General features: G+C 52.1%; 6 protein-coding genes across 6 annotated transcripts; 4 read left to right on the forward strand and 2 right to left on the reverse strand.

The window, feature by feature from the left end:
* Positions 1-17: 17 nt before the first annotated feature.
* Positions 18-414, forward strand: LAESUDRAFT_731370 (uncharacterized protein). The gene is made up of 2 exons (XM_040910033.1): positions 18-60; positions 118-414. The coding sequence occupies exons 1-2, from the start codon at positions 47-49 to the stop codon at positions 344-346; spliced, it is 243 nt and encodes an 80-aa protein (XP_040759024.1). The 5' UTR covers positions 18-46; the 3' UTR covers positions 347-414.
* A 547-nt stretch (positions 415-961) lies between these two features.
* LAESUDRAFT_731371 (uncharacterized protein) lies at positions 962-2,874 on the forward strand. Its single transcript, XM_040910034.1, has 3 exons — positions 962-1,119; positions 1,183-1,192; positions 1,246-2,874. Exons 1-3 carry the CDS (start codon positions 1,025-1,027, stop codon positions 2,827-2,829), a joined length of 1,689 nt encoding a protein of 562 aa, XP_040759025.1. The 5' UTR covers positions 962-1,024; the 3' UTR covers positions 2,830-2,874.
* A 114-nt stretch (positions 2,875-2,988) lies between these two features.
* LAESUDRAFT_731374 (uncharacterized protein) lies at positions 2,989-3,432 on the reverse strand. The gene has a single exon (XM_040910035.1). It carries the CDS (start codon positions 3,267-3,269, stop codon positions 3,066-3,068), a length of 204 nt encoding a protein of 67 aa, XP_040759026.1. The 5' UTR covers positions 3,270-3,432; the 3' UTR covers positions 2,989-3,065.
* On the reverse strand, positions 3,147-3,563 carry LAESUDRAFT_731375 (uncharacterized protein). Its single transcript, XM_040910036.1, has 3 exons — positions 3,474-3,563; positions 3,293-3,413; positions 3,147-3,230 (listed from the first exon to the last, which is right to left on the reverse strand). Exons 1-2 carry the CDS (start codon positions 3,555-3,557, stop codon positions 3,342-3,344), a joined length of 156 nt encoding a protein of 51 aa, XP_040759027.1. The 5' UTR covers positions 3,558-3,563; the 3' UTR covers positions 3,147-3,230; positions 3,293-3,341.
* A 1,565-nt stretch (positions 3,564-5,128) lies between these two features.
* LAESUDRAFT_763880 (uncharacterized protein) lies at positions 5,129-6,958 on the forward strand (the record flags this gene model as incomplete). The annotated part of the gene is made up of 3 exons (XM_040913346.1): positions 5,129-5,238; positions 5,305-5,314; positions 5,369-6,958. The coding sequence occupies 3 exons, from the start codon at positions 5,129-5,131 to the stop codon at positions 6,956-6,958; spliced, it is 1,710 nt and encodes a 569-aa protein (XP_040759028.1).
* Positions 6,959-11,742: 4,784 nt separating this feature from the next.
* On the forward strand, positions 11,743-13,527 carry LAESUDRAFT_763881 (uncharacterized protein; the record flags this gene model as incomplete). Its single annotated transcript, XM_040913347.1, has 3 exons — positions 11,743-11,801; positions 11,856-11,874; positions 11,929-13,527. 3 exons carry the CDS (start codon positions 11,743-11,745, stop codon positions 13,525-13,527), a joined length of 1,677 nt encoding a protein of 558 aa, XP_040759029.1.
* Positions 13,528-14,996: the final 1,469 nt, after the last annotated feature.

A 14,996-nucleotide genomic window follows, 5' to 3' on the forward strand; every position in this document is an offset into this window, starting at 1 on the left:
ATGGTCCCGACCTTTTCACGCTTCTGCACATCAAGAAACCAATCGCATGCACGTCCGTTTGTAAGTCACAATTCGATGGACGTCCCTCAGTCGTTGCTGATGCCGTTCCCTGAGCAGGCGCGCGTCGTGGGCCTGCCCCGTAAACTCGCATGCGCTGAGCTCTGTTTCAGCTCTGACGCGGACAGCAAGCTCGCCAATGACCTTGCCAGAAGCCAACTTCGCAGAACACTCGCTCGCTGCTTACATTCGTGGACATAAGGATCGGAGCAGTCCTTGCTCGTGGCCTCGCCTCAAGTCACCAATGACAGGCGGCCAGGCGTTCTGGATGGATGAAGAAATATATTGAAAGGAATGCCAATGGAGAGGAGGCTGAGGGATGCGATACAGCGGAGAGAGTGGAGTCAATAGATATAATTGAGAGTCATGCGAATCGGCGCGTACTGCATACCACCCATGCACGGACGGCAGAGCCTCACGCGGTCGAGCGGTCACGAGAATGGCAGTCACCGTATGCCCGCAACGGACGATGCTCATAGCTGTTTGAGCTAGTCGACCGCCCGATGTGGAACGCTTACGGCCAGTGAAGCTTGAAGATAAAACTCACTAACGAGACGCACCCTCCACGGAACAGCAATATCGCTCACCATCCTGCTCGCTACTGACCGACTTCGTGGTCATTTATGTGGGTACGGTGAGATGGCGGGTTTGCGATGGGTCGCTCTCGTAACCGGGCTTGCCATGGACTCACAGACGGGGTCGTGCATTGGAGTCGAGCGAGCGCATCATGCGAGCGGAGAGTTGTACAAACAGAAAGCACAAGGTGCATAACGTACGATGAGTGGTGGGGTCAATTGCGCGAGGCGGCACAGAGTGAGAGAGTGACACGCCACGACGGTGACAGTTAACAACAATTTCACTTCATTTATATCGTAGTAGCCACGACGCCACATTCTGTCCTTGCCTGCTCCTGCCACCTCAACTCTCCTCGTAGAACACTGCCGTCGCAACGTCAACTTGACCGACAATGTCACATCAGGAAGGTAATGAAAAGACACCTTCGCTCGAGCAATTGAGTACGTTGGACTTGATCAAGCACAAACAAAGTGACGCTCGCGAACGGTGCGTCCTTGCCCGCCCTGACCGTATCATTGTTCATACTGATCTTGACCTCGTTGCGTTCAGCACAGTTCAAGTCAGTAATTTTTGCTTCCAATCTAGCTCAGCAGATGATATAATGGCATATAGCTCAAGCATCTTGAGGGGCTGGTTAGCGCTGGGCGGCGCGACCTGAATGCTCGCATTGCGATCAACCGTCTTCCTGCCGAAGTGCTCCGCGAGATATTCGTGACGACCTGCACTGTCAAGTTGGCTAAACGCGAATTCTTTTTCTCATACTATCGATGCAACCACATAATCACCGTCTGGAACCCAACTTGGATTGACACGGGCATAGCAGTCCGTCTCATGCTCGTCTGCCATCATTGGAAAGAGATCGCGTTGGGGATCCAGGAGCTCTGGAATTGCATTGGAACATATTGGAAAGATAAAGATCATATCTTGCTGGAGAGGCCCGGGAGAGGCCCGCTCAAGGTGTTGGCTCGCGGCAAATTGGAACCCTCTTGTGCTGTTGCACACGCTCTCCAAAATGTGGAGCATTCGTCCCGAATCCAAGAGTTGTACTGGATATGGCCCTTAGCACGTGAGAACAGAGAATGTCTTGGAATGCCAGCACCCTCGCTGAGATCTCTTGCGTTGCAAAACTGGAGTATGCCAGATGGATCACTCAAACTCTTCGACAACCACACCCCGTGTCTGGAACGCCTGTCACTATCAGATGTGAATTGGCTGCCCAGCAATGCATTCGCCAAACTGACATTTTTGGCTCTCGACCATTGCAATGTACCTAAAGCTCCCATCAGATTACGCAGCTTGCTTGCTGGAACACCAACCCTAGTCGATCTCATCCTGCGAGATGTGGCTGATGTTCGCGGCCACAAGCATGTCCGAGTAGAAATTGAGCCTGCGGACATGAAGCCTGTATCGCTCGCTCGGTTGCGCCGGTTGCTGATTGAATATATGTGGGCCGATGACATCGATTATGCCTTCTGGGATGCTCAGCTAAATGAAGACGTGTCCGTCTCGATCAAACGTGAAAAAAGGGACGATGATGATCTGCGACTTTTAAAATTGATATCCACTTGGTCGTTGAATGCCCTGAGGCAACCCAAAGAACTGCGTTTCCAGCCGCACGTCGCCATCGTCGCTGGAGCCTCTTCTGGTCTCCGTTTCGAGGTCGATAAAAGCATGACCCTCGAGGATTGGACCACATTCAACTGGCCACGGATCCTTTCCCTTTCCAGCATTTCTCATCTGTGCACGCTTGAGCGGGTTGCATGCAGGCCGCCCGGTCTTGAACGTGTCCGCAACCTTCTTAGGCAGATGACCGCGCTTCAGACACTGTCTGTAAACATTGAGGGCCTGACGAAGATTGTCGATGCACTCACGCTGTTCCGAGACCCCACCGACCCGCCTCTCTGTCCCGCATTGACCACGCTGCGTATCGCCATCCCGGATGATAGTGATTGTGACATCATCCTAGACTGGGTCCTCCCGCACCGTGCGCAGCTTGGCGTAAAACACCTTTATGTCGGGCTGATCGATGATGATCCGAATGAACGCTGGAGACCTCGCCAAGCCGTGGAGGACCAACTGCATGGCAACTTCGATTCGGTGAATTTCGAGACGCTGTTGTATTACGAGGCATACGGCATTACTTTGCCGCTGGTTTGCAATGAGGAGGCGCATGCTTTGTGGCCGCCCTGGCTTTAGATGTTGTGTAGATGAGAAATGACATGGATTGCAGTGAGACCAAACGTACGTTCATGCCATCAGGACAATTCTCGTCTCGTTCACTCATCGCTGGTTACCAGTTATTCCGACGCTCGCAGAGAGGGCACGTTTCAGAGAGAGAAAAAAATACGTTTTTTGTGCTACAGTACATGTCAACTCTTGTGAAAGCGAATGCAGGCCTCGAACTGAGAAGTCGTGAATGTCGTGACTCGTGACTACGTGCCAGCCCTCCACAGTGACATCCACTCAGTCACTGTCCATGTATGATACCGTCCATGACATTCGTGGCTGCGATGGGCTTGCCTCGCGATGTCTGATTCACTCATGCAGTTCACTGACCTGCCAAACTTGTCCAGGCTGGAGCGGCAGTTTTGGAGGACGTACGCATCATCCATGCACTGCGCGAACTCACCGTTCATACACGCCTATTCGTTATCTGTAGGTGGTATTCCCTCAGTATCTTCGTGTGAATAAGCAAAGTGAATGGCAGCTCATCGGTGAAGCTCGACCTCTTCTTGAGCAAGGTGAACTCGGCGTCCTGCTGCCGCACCTGCTGTCTGTTCGTGAGGAGTTGCTGTTGAGTATCGCAGACGTGGCGCTTGCACTCACACTCGTCGTTGCAGCTGAGAACGTAGTAGCCGAGGTTGATGCGACCGCCATGGGCGACGACGTGCTTCAAGAGTTGCTGCCCATATTACGCCACCCATCGCGGCGGTAGCTGGAATCCAGCTTTGACTCAGTCAAGCAGGTGATCGACATTCTGGTATTGTTCGTAAGTGAGAGTGCATGGCAACTTGGGCCAGAGCTACAGCTTAGGAGAACACATGCATCTTGCCATTCAAGATGCAGGCGTTCTTGCCTTCTACAGAGAAGACATGCATCAACATACCGGCTGCAGGCTGGTGAAGTGCTGCGGTGCACTCGATCATCTCTGAGTGTTCTGCCCAATCAATCAGTCACTTGCACTCGCATCATCTGTTTTCACAGGGACGCGCTCGCTCCAATCTATTCCCCAACATGCTATCTCGCGCGAAGGATTTGCACTCGGCTCCTGTGAGAGCATCATACCATCACACGCCCTCGAGTCTTTAGCTCTCGACGTACGGCGACCGACGGGTGCATTTCCCAGCCCAACGCGCACACCGTACCTTTCTCGCTTTCCAATGACCGCTCTCGCCTTTACACAACTCCCCACAGAGCCTAGCCCACACCCTCCGGACTATGCGATCATTAGACGCACCCGTGCTGGACCATACGCATCGCATGTCCACTTTGGGGCCCTAACCCAGGCGGAAGAACTCATCCCGACGTGATATGTCCCACACGCGCGAACTGTACATCACGAAACCGATTGCATAGACGTTACCGTCTGTAAGTCACAATCCGAGGGACGTACCTCGCTCATCGCTGATGCCGTTCCTCGAGCAGACGCGCACCCTGGGCCTGCCCTGTCAAGTCGCATGCGCTGAAGCTTTGCCCCAGCTCTGACGGGGATACCAAGCTTACCGACAACCCTGCCGTACGCCAGCTTCGCAGAACATTCGCTTGTTGCTTACATTCGTGGAGGTAGAATCGGGCCGGTGCTTGCTCGTGGTTTCACTCACGTCATCGTTGAGACGCGGCCAAGAATCCTAGACATGCAAAGAGATATATTGGACTCATGCGGGGTAGCAGGCTGAGGGATACAGTAGCGCGGAGAGAACGAAATGATTGAACGATACTTGAGAACTCGGCGTGCACCGCGCACCACTCACCTCGCGAGACTGCCAGTACATGTGCAGGACCGAGAGTACGGGCGCGAGATCAAAGCCTTTTTTAAACCCACAATCGGACGACGGTGACGGCCTTTTGTGCTAGTCGCTGGCTGACACGGCACGCGACGGCTAGTGAAGGTTGAAGATGATAATAAAACGCGTCAGTGATATGCGCTCTCCACTGCATAGCAGTACCGCTCACCGTCCTGTTCGCTACCGACCGAGTCGACGGTTGAATCATCGCGATGCATGTGAGTACAGCGAGACGGCGGGGTTGCGATGGGCTACTCTCTTGAGCGGGCTTGTTACGGAGGAGCAGGCTGGTGGTGAGGTGCATTAGAGTCGAGCGAGCATGCTGAGGCGAGTGTACAGACAGAAAGCGCAACAGAGCGAGGGAAAGGTTTGATTCGGATGCGCTACGGCGCGCGACCCGTGACAACGCCACATCATGTCACAACGCCACATTCTCTCCAGAACGTTACTACCAGAACGTTACTGCCATCGCAAAGTCAACTTGACCGACGATGTCACGTCAGGAAGATGGTGGAAAATCACCTTCGCTCCAAGAATTGAGTACGTTGGACCTGATCAAGATACTGTCTTCCAAGCTCGAACAAAGTGACGCTCACGAACGGTGCGTTCCTGCCCACCGTCCTGGCCATATCATTATTCATACTGATCTTGACCTCATCGCGTTCAGCATACTTTATGTCAGTAGCATCTGCTTCCAATCTAGCTCAACAGACTGATATAACAGCATACAGCTCAAGAATCTTGAGGGGCTGATCAAGGCAGCCGAGACTACGGTTCAAGCTGGGCGGCGCGACCTGAATGCCCGCGTCGCGATCAACCATCTTCCTGCCGAAGTACTCCAGGAGATATTCGTGACCACTTGCACCGTCAAGCTAGCTGAATACAGATCTAAACACTATCGGTGCAACGACGTAACGACCATATGGAACCCAACTTGGATTGAAAAGGGCAGAGCAGTCAGTCTTATGCTTGTCTGCTATCATTGGAAAGAGATCGCCTTGGGGGTCCGGGAGCTCTGGAATGGCATTGAAACATATTGGGAATGTGAAGATCGTATCTTGCTGGAGATGTCCGGCCGAGGTCCGCTCAAGGTGCTGGCTTGCGATGAATTGGAACCCTCTTGTGCTGTTATGCATGCTCTCCAAAAGATGGAGCATTCATCCCGAATCCAAGAGTTGTACTGGATAACGCCCTCAGAGAATGACGAAGAATACCTTCGAAAATGTCTTCGAATGCCAGCGCCCTCGCTGAGGTCTCTTGCGTTGCAAGGTGACTGGAGTGCCACGCCAGATGGATCACTCAAGCTCTTCGACAACCACACCCCGTGTCTGGAACACCTGTCACTATCAAATGTGAATTGGCTGCCCAGCAATGCGTTCGTCAAACTGACATTCTTGGCTATCGATCAATGCTTTGTACCCAAAGCTCCGATCAAATTACGCAGCTTGCTGTCTGGAACACCAAACCTAGTCGATCTCATCCTGCGCGGTGTGGCTGACAGTAGCTACCCGCACGTTCGAGTGGAAATTGGGGCTGCGGGCATGAAGCCGGTGTCGTTAACTCGGTTGCGCCGGTTACTGATCGCGGACATGCGGGCCGATGATATCGACTACGTCTTCCGGGACGCTCGCCTTAACGAAGACCTGTCCATTTCAATCAAAGATGTGAAAGGGCGTGATGATGAGCAGCGACTTTTCGAAGTGGTATCCAATTGGTCGTTGAATGCCCTGAAGCATCCCAAAGGACTGCATTTCCAGCAGCACGTCGCCATCGTCACTGGAGCCTCTTCTGGTCTCCGTTTTGAGTGGGGGAGGCATCGCCGCGAGGGTTGGACCAAATTCGACTGGTCACGGATCCTTCCCCTTTCCAGCATCTCGCACTTGTGCATATTCGAGTTGGACGCATGCAATCAAGTCCGCAACCTTCTTAGGCAGATGACCGCAGTTGAGACATTGTTCGTCAAGATCAAGAGCCTGACGAAGATCATTGATGCACTCACATTCTTCCGAGACCCGACAGACCCGCCTCTCTGTCCCGCACTGACTACGCTGCGTATCGCCATCCGGAAAGATAGTGACTGTGACATCATCATGAGCTCAGTCGTCCCGCATCGTGCGCAGTTTGGCGTAAGACACCTGTATGTCGAACTGGTCAATCCTGAGAATGGGCACTGGACACCTCGTCAAACTGTGAAGCACCGGCTGCAAGGCGCTTTCAAGTCGGTGAATTTTGAGACGTCGTTTTACGATAAGGCGTACGGCATTACTTTGCCGCTGGTTTGCGATGAGGAGGCGCATGCTTTGTGGCCTCCCTGGCTTTAACATTATGCAGACGAGAGACGACACTGATACGTTCCGGCCTCCCGAGGGGCGGATGAAGCACTGGCCTGTAAGTGTAATGACCGATTGCCATTATTCACGCAGATGTATTGCTCTCATGATCGTACGAATGATATATGGATATCATGTAGACAATGCTCTCGTATTGCGCACGGTAGCAATATTCTCCTCGGCGATTCTCAGACATGACCAGCATACGAGGAGAAAGTTCAATGATGCCATAGATTGTGATGCTGATGCTATAGAACAACCACTATTCCGGGGATCCTGAACTAGCCAGGCATCTCAAACGTAACGTCATCTCTTATGCACGCGTGTGTGTAGGTTGTCCTGTCTGCTGAAGGTCTTCTCATAGTCCGAATATGGATATTTATATGCTGTATACGAGTGAGGACGTGCAGTGTCTATGATTGGAGAGACATACATTTCTCGTGAGTGTGAATGCTTCTCATGTGCCTCTTGAGATGCTCGCCTCCGTAAGAACTTGCCGCACACGTCGCATTTGTACTCTCAGGACCCGTGCGATCACTAAACGCAGCTGCGCTGGACTGCATCGCATGCCCACCTTTGAGTCCTGCTAACGGATGTCCTCAGCATCTTTCTATCAGGATGGCTGTGAGTGCTCCCAACCGCACACAGGTCCTTCCGTCATGTATATCGAGCAATCGTTCTCCTGTAGCACGTCACGCACGCCACGAATGTACCGGCTCCTCCAAGACTTCTTCTGCCGGCACTTCCAGCCCCGTCGCCCTTTCGATCACCGCCTTCGCTCTTTTGAAGCGTGCGGCAGCCCTTGCGCAGTGTCAACGCACCATCATCAGGCACGCGCCGCACCTGCGTCTGTGCGAAGGTCGCTGACACGTTCGGATCGATTCTCGCAGAAGTAAATTCGACCTTCTCCGGATCAGGTACGACGGTCGACTTTGCGAGATGCACCTTGTCTGGAGATGTATATGCGGTCCTTATCAGAACAGGCATGAACCCGTTCCAAAAAGCACACGACCACTGCCAGGACGAAGGGCTCATTCGGACATTGGTATATCCCGTGCGAGCGAACTCCGTGTTACGAAGCGAAGCGCATGGCCGAACGTCCCTCGCTCGTCGCTGACGCCGTTCCCCGAGCGGACGCACATCACATACCTGCCCTGTTGAGTCGCGCGCGCTGAAGCTCTGCCCGAGCTCTGACACGAACACCAAGCTCGCTGACCACCCTCGCATGATCAGCTTCGCACAACAATCGCTCGCTGCTCACATTAGTAGATATATTGAAAGGAATGCCAATGGAGAGGAGGCTGAGGGATGCGATACAGCGGAGAGAGTGGAGTCAATAGATATAATTGAGAGTCATACGAATCGGCGCGTACTGCATACCGCCCATGCACGGGTGGGAAAGCCTCGAGCGGTCGAGCGGTCGCCAGAGTACGAATCACCACATGCCCGCAACGGGACGACGCTGGGAGCCGTTTGAGTTAGTCGACCACCTGATACGGAACGCGTACGACCGGTGAAGCTTGAAAGATGATAATAAAACTCACCATCGAGACGCACTCTCCATCGCAAAACAAGATCATGAACCATCCTGCTCGCTACGAGCCAACTCGATAACTCGGTCGTCGTCATTTATGTGAGTATGGTGAGACGGCAAGGTTGCGATGGGCCGCTGCTCTCATAATCGGGCTTGTCATGGACGCACAGACGGGCGGAGTCGCGCATTGGAGTTGAGCGAGTGCATCATGCGAGCAGAGGTTGTGTACAGAAATAAATTTCAGGGCGCATAGCGTACGACAGCATCAGCTGCGCGAGACGGCGCCCACAGTGCACGGGCCGCCCGCGTAGTCTGCTTTTTGACGCGGGGGTCTTGTCGAGAGGTCAGTTTTTTCGAGCGGAGATATAAGTCTATTATGGGCAGGCTTTTCGGACTTTGTAATCGGGTGTAATGTTCACTACTAGAGTTACATTTATTATGTATCGCCCGCCACATTGCTTCTTATGCCATGTCTGATGATCCTGCTGCTGCCATTCACAATACTGCCAGTTCTGGCTCATTGATGCTCGATGATCTGTAATGCAGTGAAGCTATTCAGCTCCTACAGCAACCCATGGATTCAACTAGGGCATGGACAGGATACTTGGTGAGATTCAGAGATGCAGCTGGACAATCAACTCCTTTCTGCTCGAACTCTTCACTCTGCCCCTGCACTCTCGAAAGGGAAAAGCTACTATGTCAGTGTCCCTTCAGATAGTATCAGAATTTTTCCATGGAGAAATGAGCATCAAGGCTTGCAATTTTCATTTCACAATGTTCCAGAACATTATTGGTATGTGGCTCTTCGCTCATACTGCACATCATGGGATTTATGTGGTATGAGGTCAGTTTGGACTATCCATCTCACATCTTGTACACATCAGCACTGGGTCCGCTAGCCTCCCTCTTCACCTCTGCCAAGGAGGTTTTGCATGTCAGTAGACCTTCTTGGGAAGTCCAATCATATTGTAGATTATCGGACTCTATTGAAGTTTTACTAAATGACATAGCAGATAGAATAAGTACATAGCTAAGGGAGTGATTACACAAGTGGGTAGAGAATGCGAAGAAACAAAGCGCATCTAAGCATGCGCTTCAGACGCGTCGCGACGCGTCGAACAAAGTTGTGCCTTATTTGTATTTGCACGTGAGGTCGGAGTTCACTTTTTGCCGACCCCCCGACAAGGACCCCCAATACACCGCCACTCCTACCCCAGCTGGCCGCCAGCTGGTTGAGCCAGTGGCGCCAGACCGGGTGCCCAGCTGGGACAGACTGGGCCCCACATGGCCTCCACATTTGGAAGCAGAATGGGGCTGCGCTGAGTCCATACCCACGCATCTCCAGCTGGGGCCAGCAAAGGGGGGCCACCGGGATTCCTCATTATAATATAGTAATAAATTGTATGATATCATCATCATATTTTCCTCAGCTGTGTGGCCACTATGGGCCACAGCACTGCAGTTTTTCGAGAAGAAACAGAGTACGATAAAATTAGAGTGACCAAATGCCATACAACAGCGCAATAATAATGCATTGACAGAACCTTGTACACGCCAAACCTTCCGACTTCCAAAGCTTCGACACCCTTTGTCCCCTTCAGCACTATCACCCTCTCCATCCTTCTGGCATGATTCCTCTACATGAACTGTCAACAGCACCGTCAGAAATCGAATAACAACCAGGGTGAGTGAATACATACCTATTCGAGCTATCGGCGTTTATTGCCTTTGGCGACCCATATGAAATCGTGCGCTGGCCGTCGTGCGATCTGTTTGAAGTAGATTATGATTAGTACAAAAGCTCCGCGAGCGGCCCCCATTACAATGACGCAGCTATCCTGCGGAGCAGACAGCTCAGGGCTAAATAGTACATATTGCAATGCTTGGATGCGACCAACAATGATGCGGGTATTAGCCTTGCGGAGCAGACAGCTCATTGCATCCAGCCTTCAATGGTGGAAAAGGGTCAGCAGCAAAGATTTTCTTGTTTCCAGCCTTTCTCATTGTGCTTTGCACCCGAGAGCAGTGAATCTTGCCATAGCAGAAAGCAGGGACTTCGTGCAACAGAGACCACAGCCAGGCAGGCAAACATTTACAGATTCCGAGCACAGATCAGGTGAGCATGAACACAGAGCATTTGATGAGATAATGGCTTGTATGCACAGAGACAGGAGACATTAAAGAGAATCGTGCGGCAAAGTCTTCTGGCAAAGTGTTGCGCTCGAGTCAAACGAAATATTTGTGAGGGTCACGTGGTCTCCTTCCCCATCGCTGCGCAAGATCCTACCGCGCAATCTAACCAAGCCTGTCTCATACTTGCAAAACTGGTTGGCTGCACATATAAAGATGGCAGCAACTTTGCGTGGAGTGCAGGATGTGAAGCGTACCAAGGAGGCCACAGCACGCAAGGAACGGGCAGATGTGAGGGCAGCAATGAAGGCAGGAAAAGTATCTGACACAGCAGCGGCAGAACGAGATGCAGGCGAGGAAGGTTTAATAGAAAGCAGTCAGCTTGGAGGATTTTTGTCGCATGATGCTAATACTGAATGAATATTGGATATTTTTATTAATACAAGGACTATCATCTACGAGATTTCGGCGCTTAATGCTTGCAATGTAAGCGAAAACGCACATTGGATTGTAGGGCAATTTCTGGCAATCGAAATGACCTACAAAAAATGGAGCCCTTTCTCGAGACATTTCCCCAGCTGATAAAATTGTTTTTACGTGATGAACGACTATTATAACGTGCCATGCTGATTGCGCGAACATCCGTGTTTGAGCGCTTGCAGGACATCAAGTGCCACCTGTAGTGGACTGGATGGGCCATCTGGCATTCAGATGGACCCATCTGGTCCTGCGGTGGCTAAGGTGTGGAGGTCAGCTGGCGCTGACCAGATGGGCTCACACTGGGAACAAAGTGGCCCCAGCTGGCCAAGCCCAAATGGCTCCCGGCCGACGCGTCTATGTGGGGAGGCATGGCGTGGGATTGGCGGTGTAGAAAAGCAGAGGTCAGACAAGGATATCCAGAGCGTTCCCGCGGAGGTTTGAAGGAATTGCCTCGTCTGCCCACGGGAGACTACGCCCGCGGGCGACTCTAAGCCACAACGCCACATTCTCTCCTTGCCTGTTCCTGCCACCTCAATAGTCCTCGTAGAGCACTGTCGTCGCAAATTCGACTTGATTGACAATGTCACGTCAGGAAGGTGGTGAAAAGTTATATTCACTCGAAGAATTGAGTATGTCGGACTTGATCAAGATACTGTCTTCCAAGTTTGAACAAACCGACGCTCGCCAACGGTGCGTCCCTGCCCACCCTGATCGTACCGTCATTCATACTGATCTTGACCTCAGTGCGTTCAGGATACTTCATGTCAGTAATGCTTGCTTTGAATCTAGCTCAACGGACTGAGATAATGGCATATAGCTCAAGGATCTTGAGGGGCTGATCAAGGCAGCCGAGACTACGGTCCAAGCTAGGCGGCGCGACCTGAATGCCCGCGTCGCGATCAACCGTCTTCCTGCCGAAGTGCTCCGGGAGATATTTGTGACGACTTGCACCGTCAAGCTAGCTGAATACAGATCTAAACACTATCAATGCAACGACATAACGACCGTATGGAACCCAACTTGGATTGAAAAGGGCAGAGCAGTCAGTCTCATGCTTGTCTGCTATCGTTGGAAAGAGATCGCCTCGGGGATGCGGGAGCTCTGGAATGGCATTGAGACATATTGGGAACATAAAGATCGTATCTTGCTGGAGAGGTCCGGCCGAGGCCCGCTCAAGGTGCTGGCTTGTGACGAACTCGAACCCTCTTATGCTGTTGCGCATGCTCTCTCAAATGTGGAGTATTCGTCCCGAATCCAAGGGTTGTACTGGATATGGCCCTTAGCACGTCGCAACAGAGAATACCTTGGAATGCCAGCGCCCTCGCTGAGGTCTCTTGTGTTGCAAGATGACCAAAGTCGTATGCCAGATGGGACACTTCAACTCTTCGACAACCACACCCCGTGTCTGGAGCGCCTGTCACTGTCACATTTGGGTTGGCTTCCCAGCAATGCGTTCGCCAAACTGACGTTCTTGGCTCTCGACCATTGCAATATACCGAAAGCTCCCATCAAGTTACACAATTTGCTTGTTGGAACACCAAATCTAGTCGATCTCATCCTGCGAAATGTAATCGACAGTAGCTTCCCGCGAGTGCGATTGGAAATTGAGGCTGCGGACATGAAGACTGTGTCGCTCATCCGGTTGCGCCGGTTGCTCATCGAGTCTATGTGGGCCGATGACATCGATAATGTCTTCCGGGACGCTCGGCTAAACGAAGACATGTCCGTCTCGATCAAAGCTATGTGGACGCACAACGATGACCATCGAATTTTGGAATTGGTATCCACTTGGTCATTGAATGTCTTGAAGCAACCCAAGGAACTGCATTTCCAGCCGCACGTTGCCATCGTCACTGGAGCCTCTTCTGGTCTTCGTTTCGAGGTCGATCATTGCATGATCCTCGAGGATTGGACTGCATTCAACTGGGCATGGACCCTTCCCCTTTCCAGCATCTCGCACTTGTGCACGTTTGAGTGGGACGCATGCCAGGGGCCCGATCTTGAACGTGTCCATGACCTTCTCAGGCAGACGACCGCGCTTGAAACACTATCCGTCCACATTGAGGGCCTGACGAAGATCGTCGACGCACTTACACTCTTCCGAGACCCGACCGACCCGCCTCTCTGTCCCACACTGACTACGCTGCGTGTTGCCATCCGGAAAGATAGTGACTGCGACATCATCCTGGACTCGGTCCTCCTGCATCGTGCGCAGCTTGGCGTCAAACACCTGTACGTCGGTCTGGTCAATCCTGAGAATGGGCACTGGACACCTCGTCAAACTGTGAAGGACCAGCTGCAAGACAATTTCGAGTCGGTGAATTTTGAGACGCTGTTGTACGACAAGGCATACGGCATCACTTTGCCGCTGGTTTGCGATGAGGAGGCACATGCTTTTTGGCCGCCCTGGCTTTAGACGTTATGTAGGCGAGAGACGACGGTCAAGATACATTCCGGCCTCCCGAGGACACGCCGAATGATGATATATGCACGTAATGATCATTTCGCAAAAATCGTTGCATGTATCGGCTCCTCTAGCTGCGATGCCTCCATCAATAGCATAAGGCGGAAGAGAAGCACACGTCTGAAGAAAAGATCGCCACCTTCGGGTGATGGTGCACAGCAGAACTACCCCCGAACCAGCAACATTGTGTAGGATCCGCTGATACCGCTGACAAGACCGTTTCAAGACGTTTTTTTTTCTTTCATGCTCAGGCTCTAGATCATCTTCAATAGAATAAAGCAGGAGCCCGGATGGGAAGGCCAGCGGTACATCATGCTCTTTTATAAAATTGAAGGAGATGGCGTACTGCCCAGGATGGCGATAATGCAAAGTCCGCCAGCATGTTGGCGACTTGGTCTCATTCAATGTATGTGAAGGTTGAAGCGTATCCGCACGTGGCTGCCAGTCCTCAGGCACCACTTATGCATCCGTAGACCAGAAGTCTCCAAGAAAAGGTCAGCGACCATAACCCCGGCCCAATTAGGGTTGTGTAATAACTCATTTCATCATTGGCACTCCAGGCAGAGAGACCACCTCCGACTATAAGGTGCCAGTGGCAGGGCAATGAGCGAAACTTTGAGTAAGCCGCAGAGAGCTAAATTCAAAGGAGAAAGCAATCCCGAAATGTCCGAAATTTCGCAGACTACTGCCGAGTAAAGAGTCACGTATCGCACCCGACGCGGGCGTTGAATAACGTGGTTACCATAACGGGTATGTGGCCCACCCGACGGGCGCGGCGGGCTTGTACGCTTCAGCAGCACAAGTCGCTGGGCATTCATTATGAAACTGTCGCAAATAGATTCCTCCCGCGATACTCATGCCAAGCCCGCTTGCCCAAGCCCTCTCAGATCGAGATTTTCAACGAGTAAGATGAGATCCTAACTCCTGAGTAGAGCCTAATTTTCGAACATCAAAATAGGCTTGAAGCTCGACAAAGCCGGCCTTGTGAGGAAAGGTCGTTCTGGTATTCCCCGACCGCAAATGGTACTTGATGCGTACTAGTTAGACAGCAACGATGCCTTGGACGCTTGCAAGGCATGCGGACCTGCAGTTTTCCCTTCCTACAGCGCGTGTTTCACGCAATTATGCAACGCGCTGTAAAGGGTTTTCTCAAGTTTCTCCTCAAATCATCGTGCCGAACGTGCGAAGCTTGGGTGTGGAGTGGAAGTTCCATAAAGCAATGCACCGAGATGATTGTCGCTGTGGCTGGTAGACTACCGCGCTATCCTGCGCCAGTTCGAGCTCGGCTGTAGGGTCAGCTGATCGCCTTAAGCATCCTCTCTAGTCTTTGCCGGCCCTTGCGTTCCCACCACACGCTTACAGTTGCCCATCGTCATTACCCACCTTTCCAACACCCCAAGAGCTCGACGTCATGAAATGGC

This window comes from Laetiporus sulphureus (assembly GCF_001632365.1).
Source record: "Laetiporus sulphureus 93-53 unplaced genomic scaffold LAESUscaffold_63, whole genome shotgun sequence".
Lineage (NCBI taxonomy): Eukaryota > Fungi > Basidiomycota > Agaricomycetes > Polyporales > Laetiporaceae > Laetiporus > Laetiporus sulphureus.

Bases quoted from the DNA above. Each gene is read 5' to 3' on its own strand.
- LAESUDRAFT_731374 (XM_040910035.1), bottom strand. From the start codon at position 3,269: ATGAACGGTGAGTTCGCGCAGTGCATGGATGATGCGTACGTCCTCCAA.
- LAESUDRAFT_731375 (XM_040910036.1), bottom strand. From the start codon at position 3,557: ATGGGTGGCGTAATATGGGCAGCAACTCTTGAAGCACGTCGTCGCCCA. The intron at 3,414-3,473 runs CTGCAACGACGA...GCAACTCCTCAC, and splicing joins CTCGGCTACTACGTTCTCAG to GAACAGACAGCAGGTGCGGC.
- LAESUDRAFT_731371 (XM_040910034.1), top strand. From the start codon at position 1,025: ATGTCACATCAGGAAGGTAATGAAAAGACACCTTCGCTCGAGCAATTG.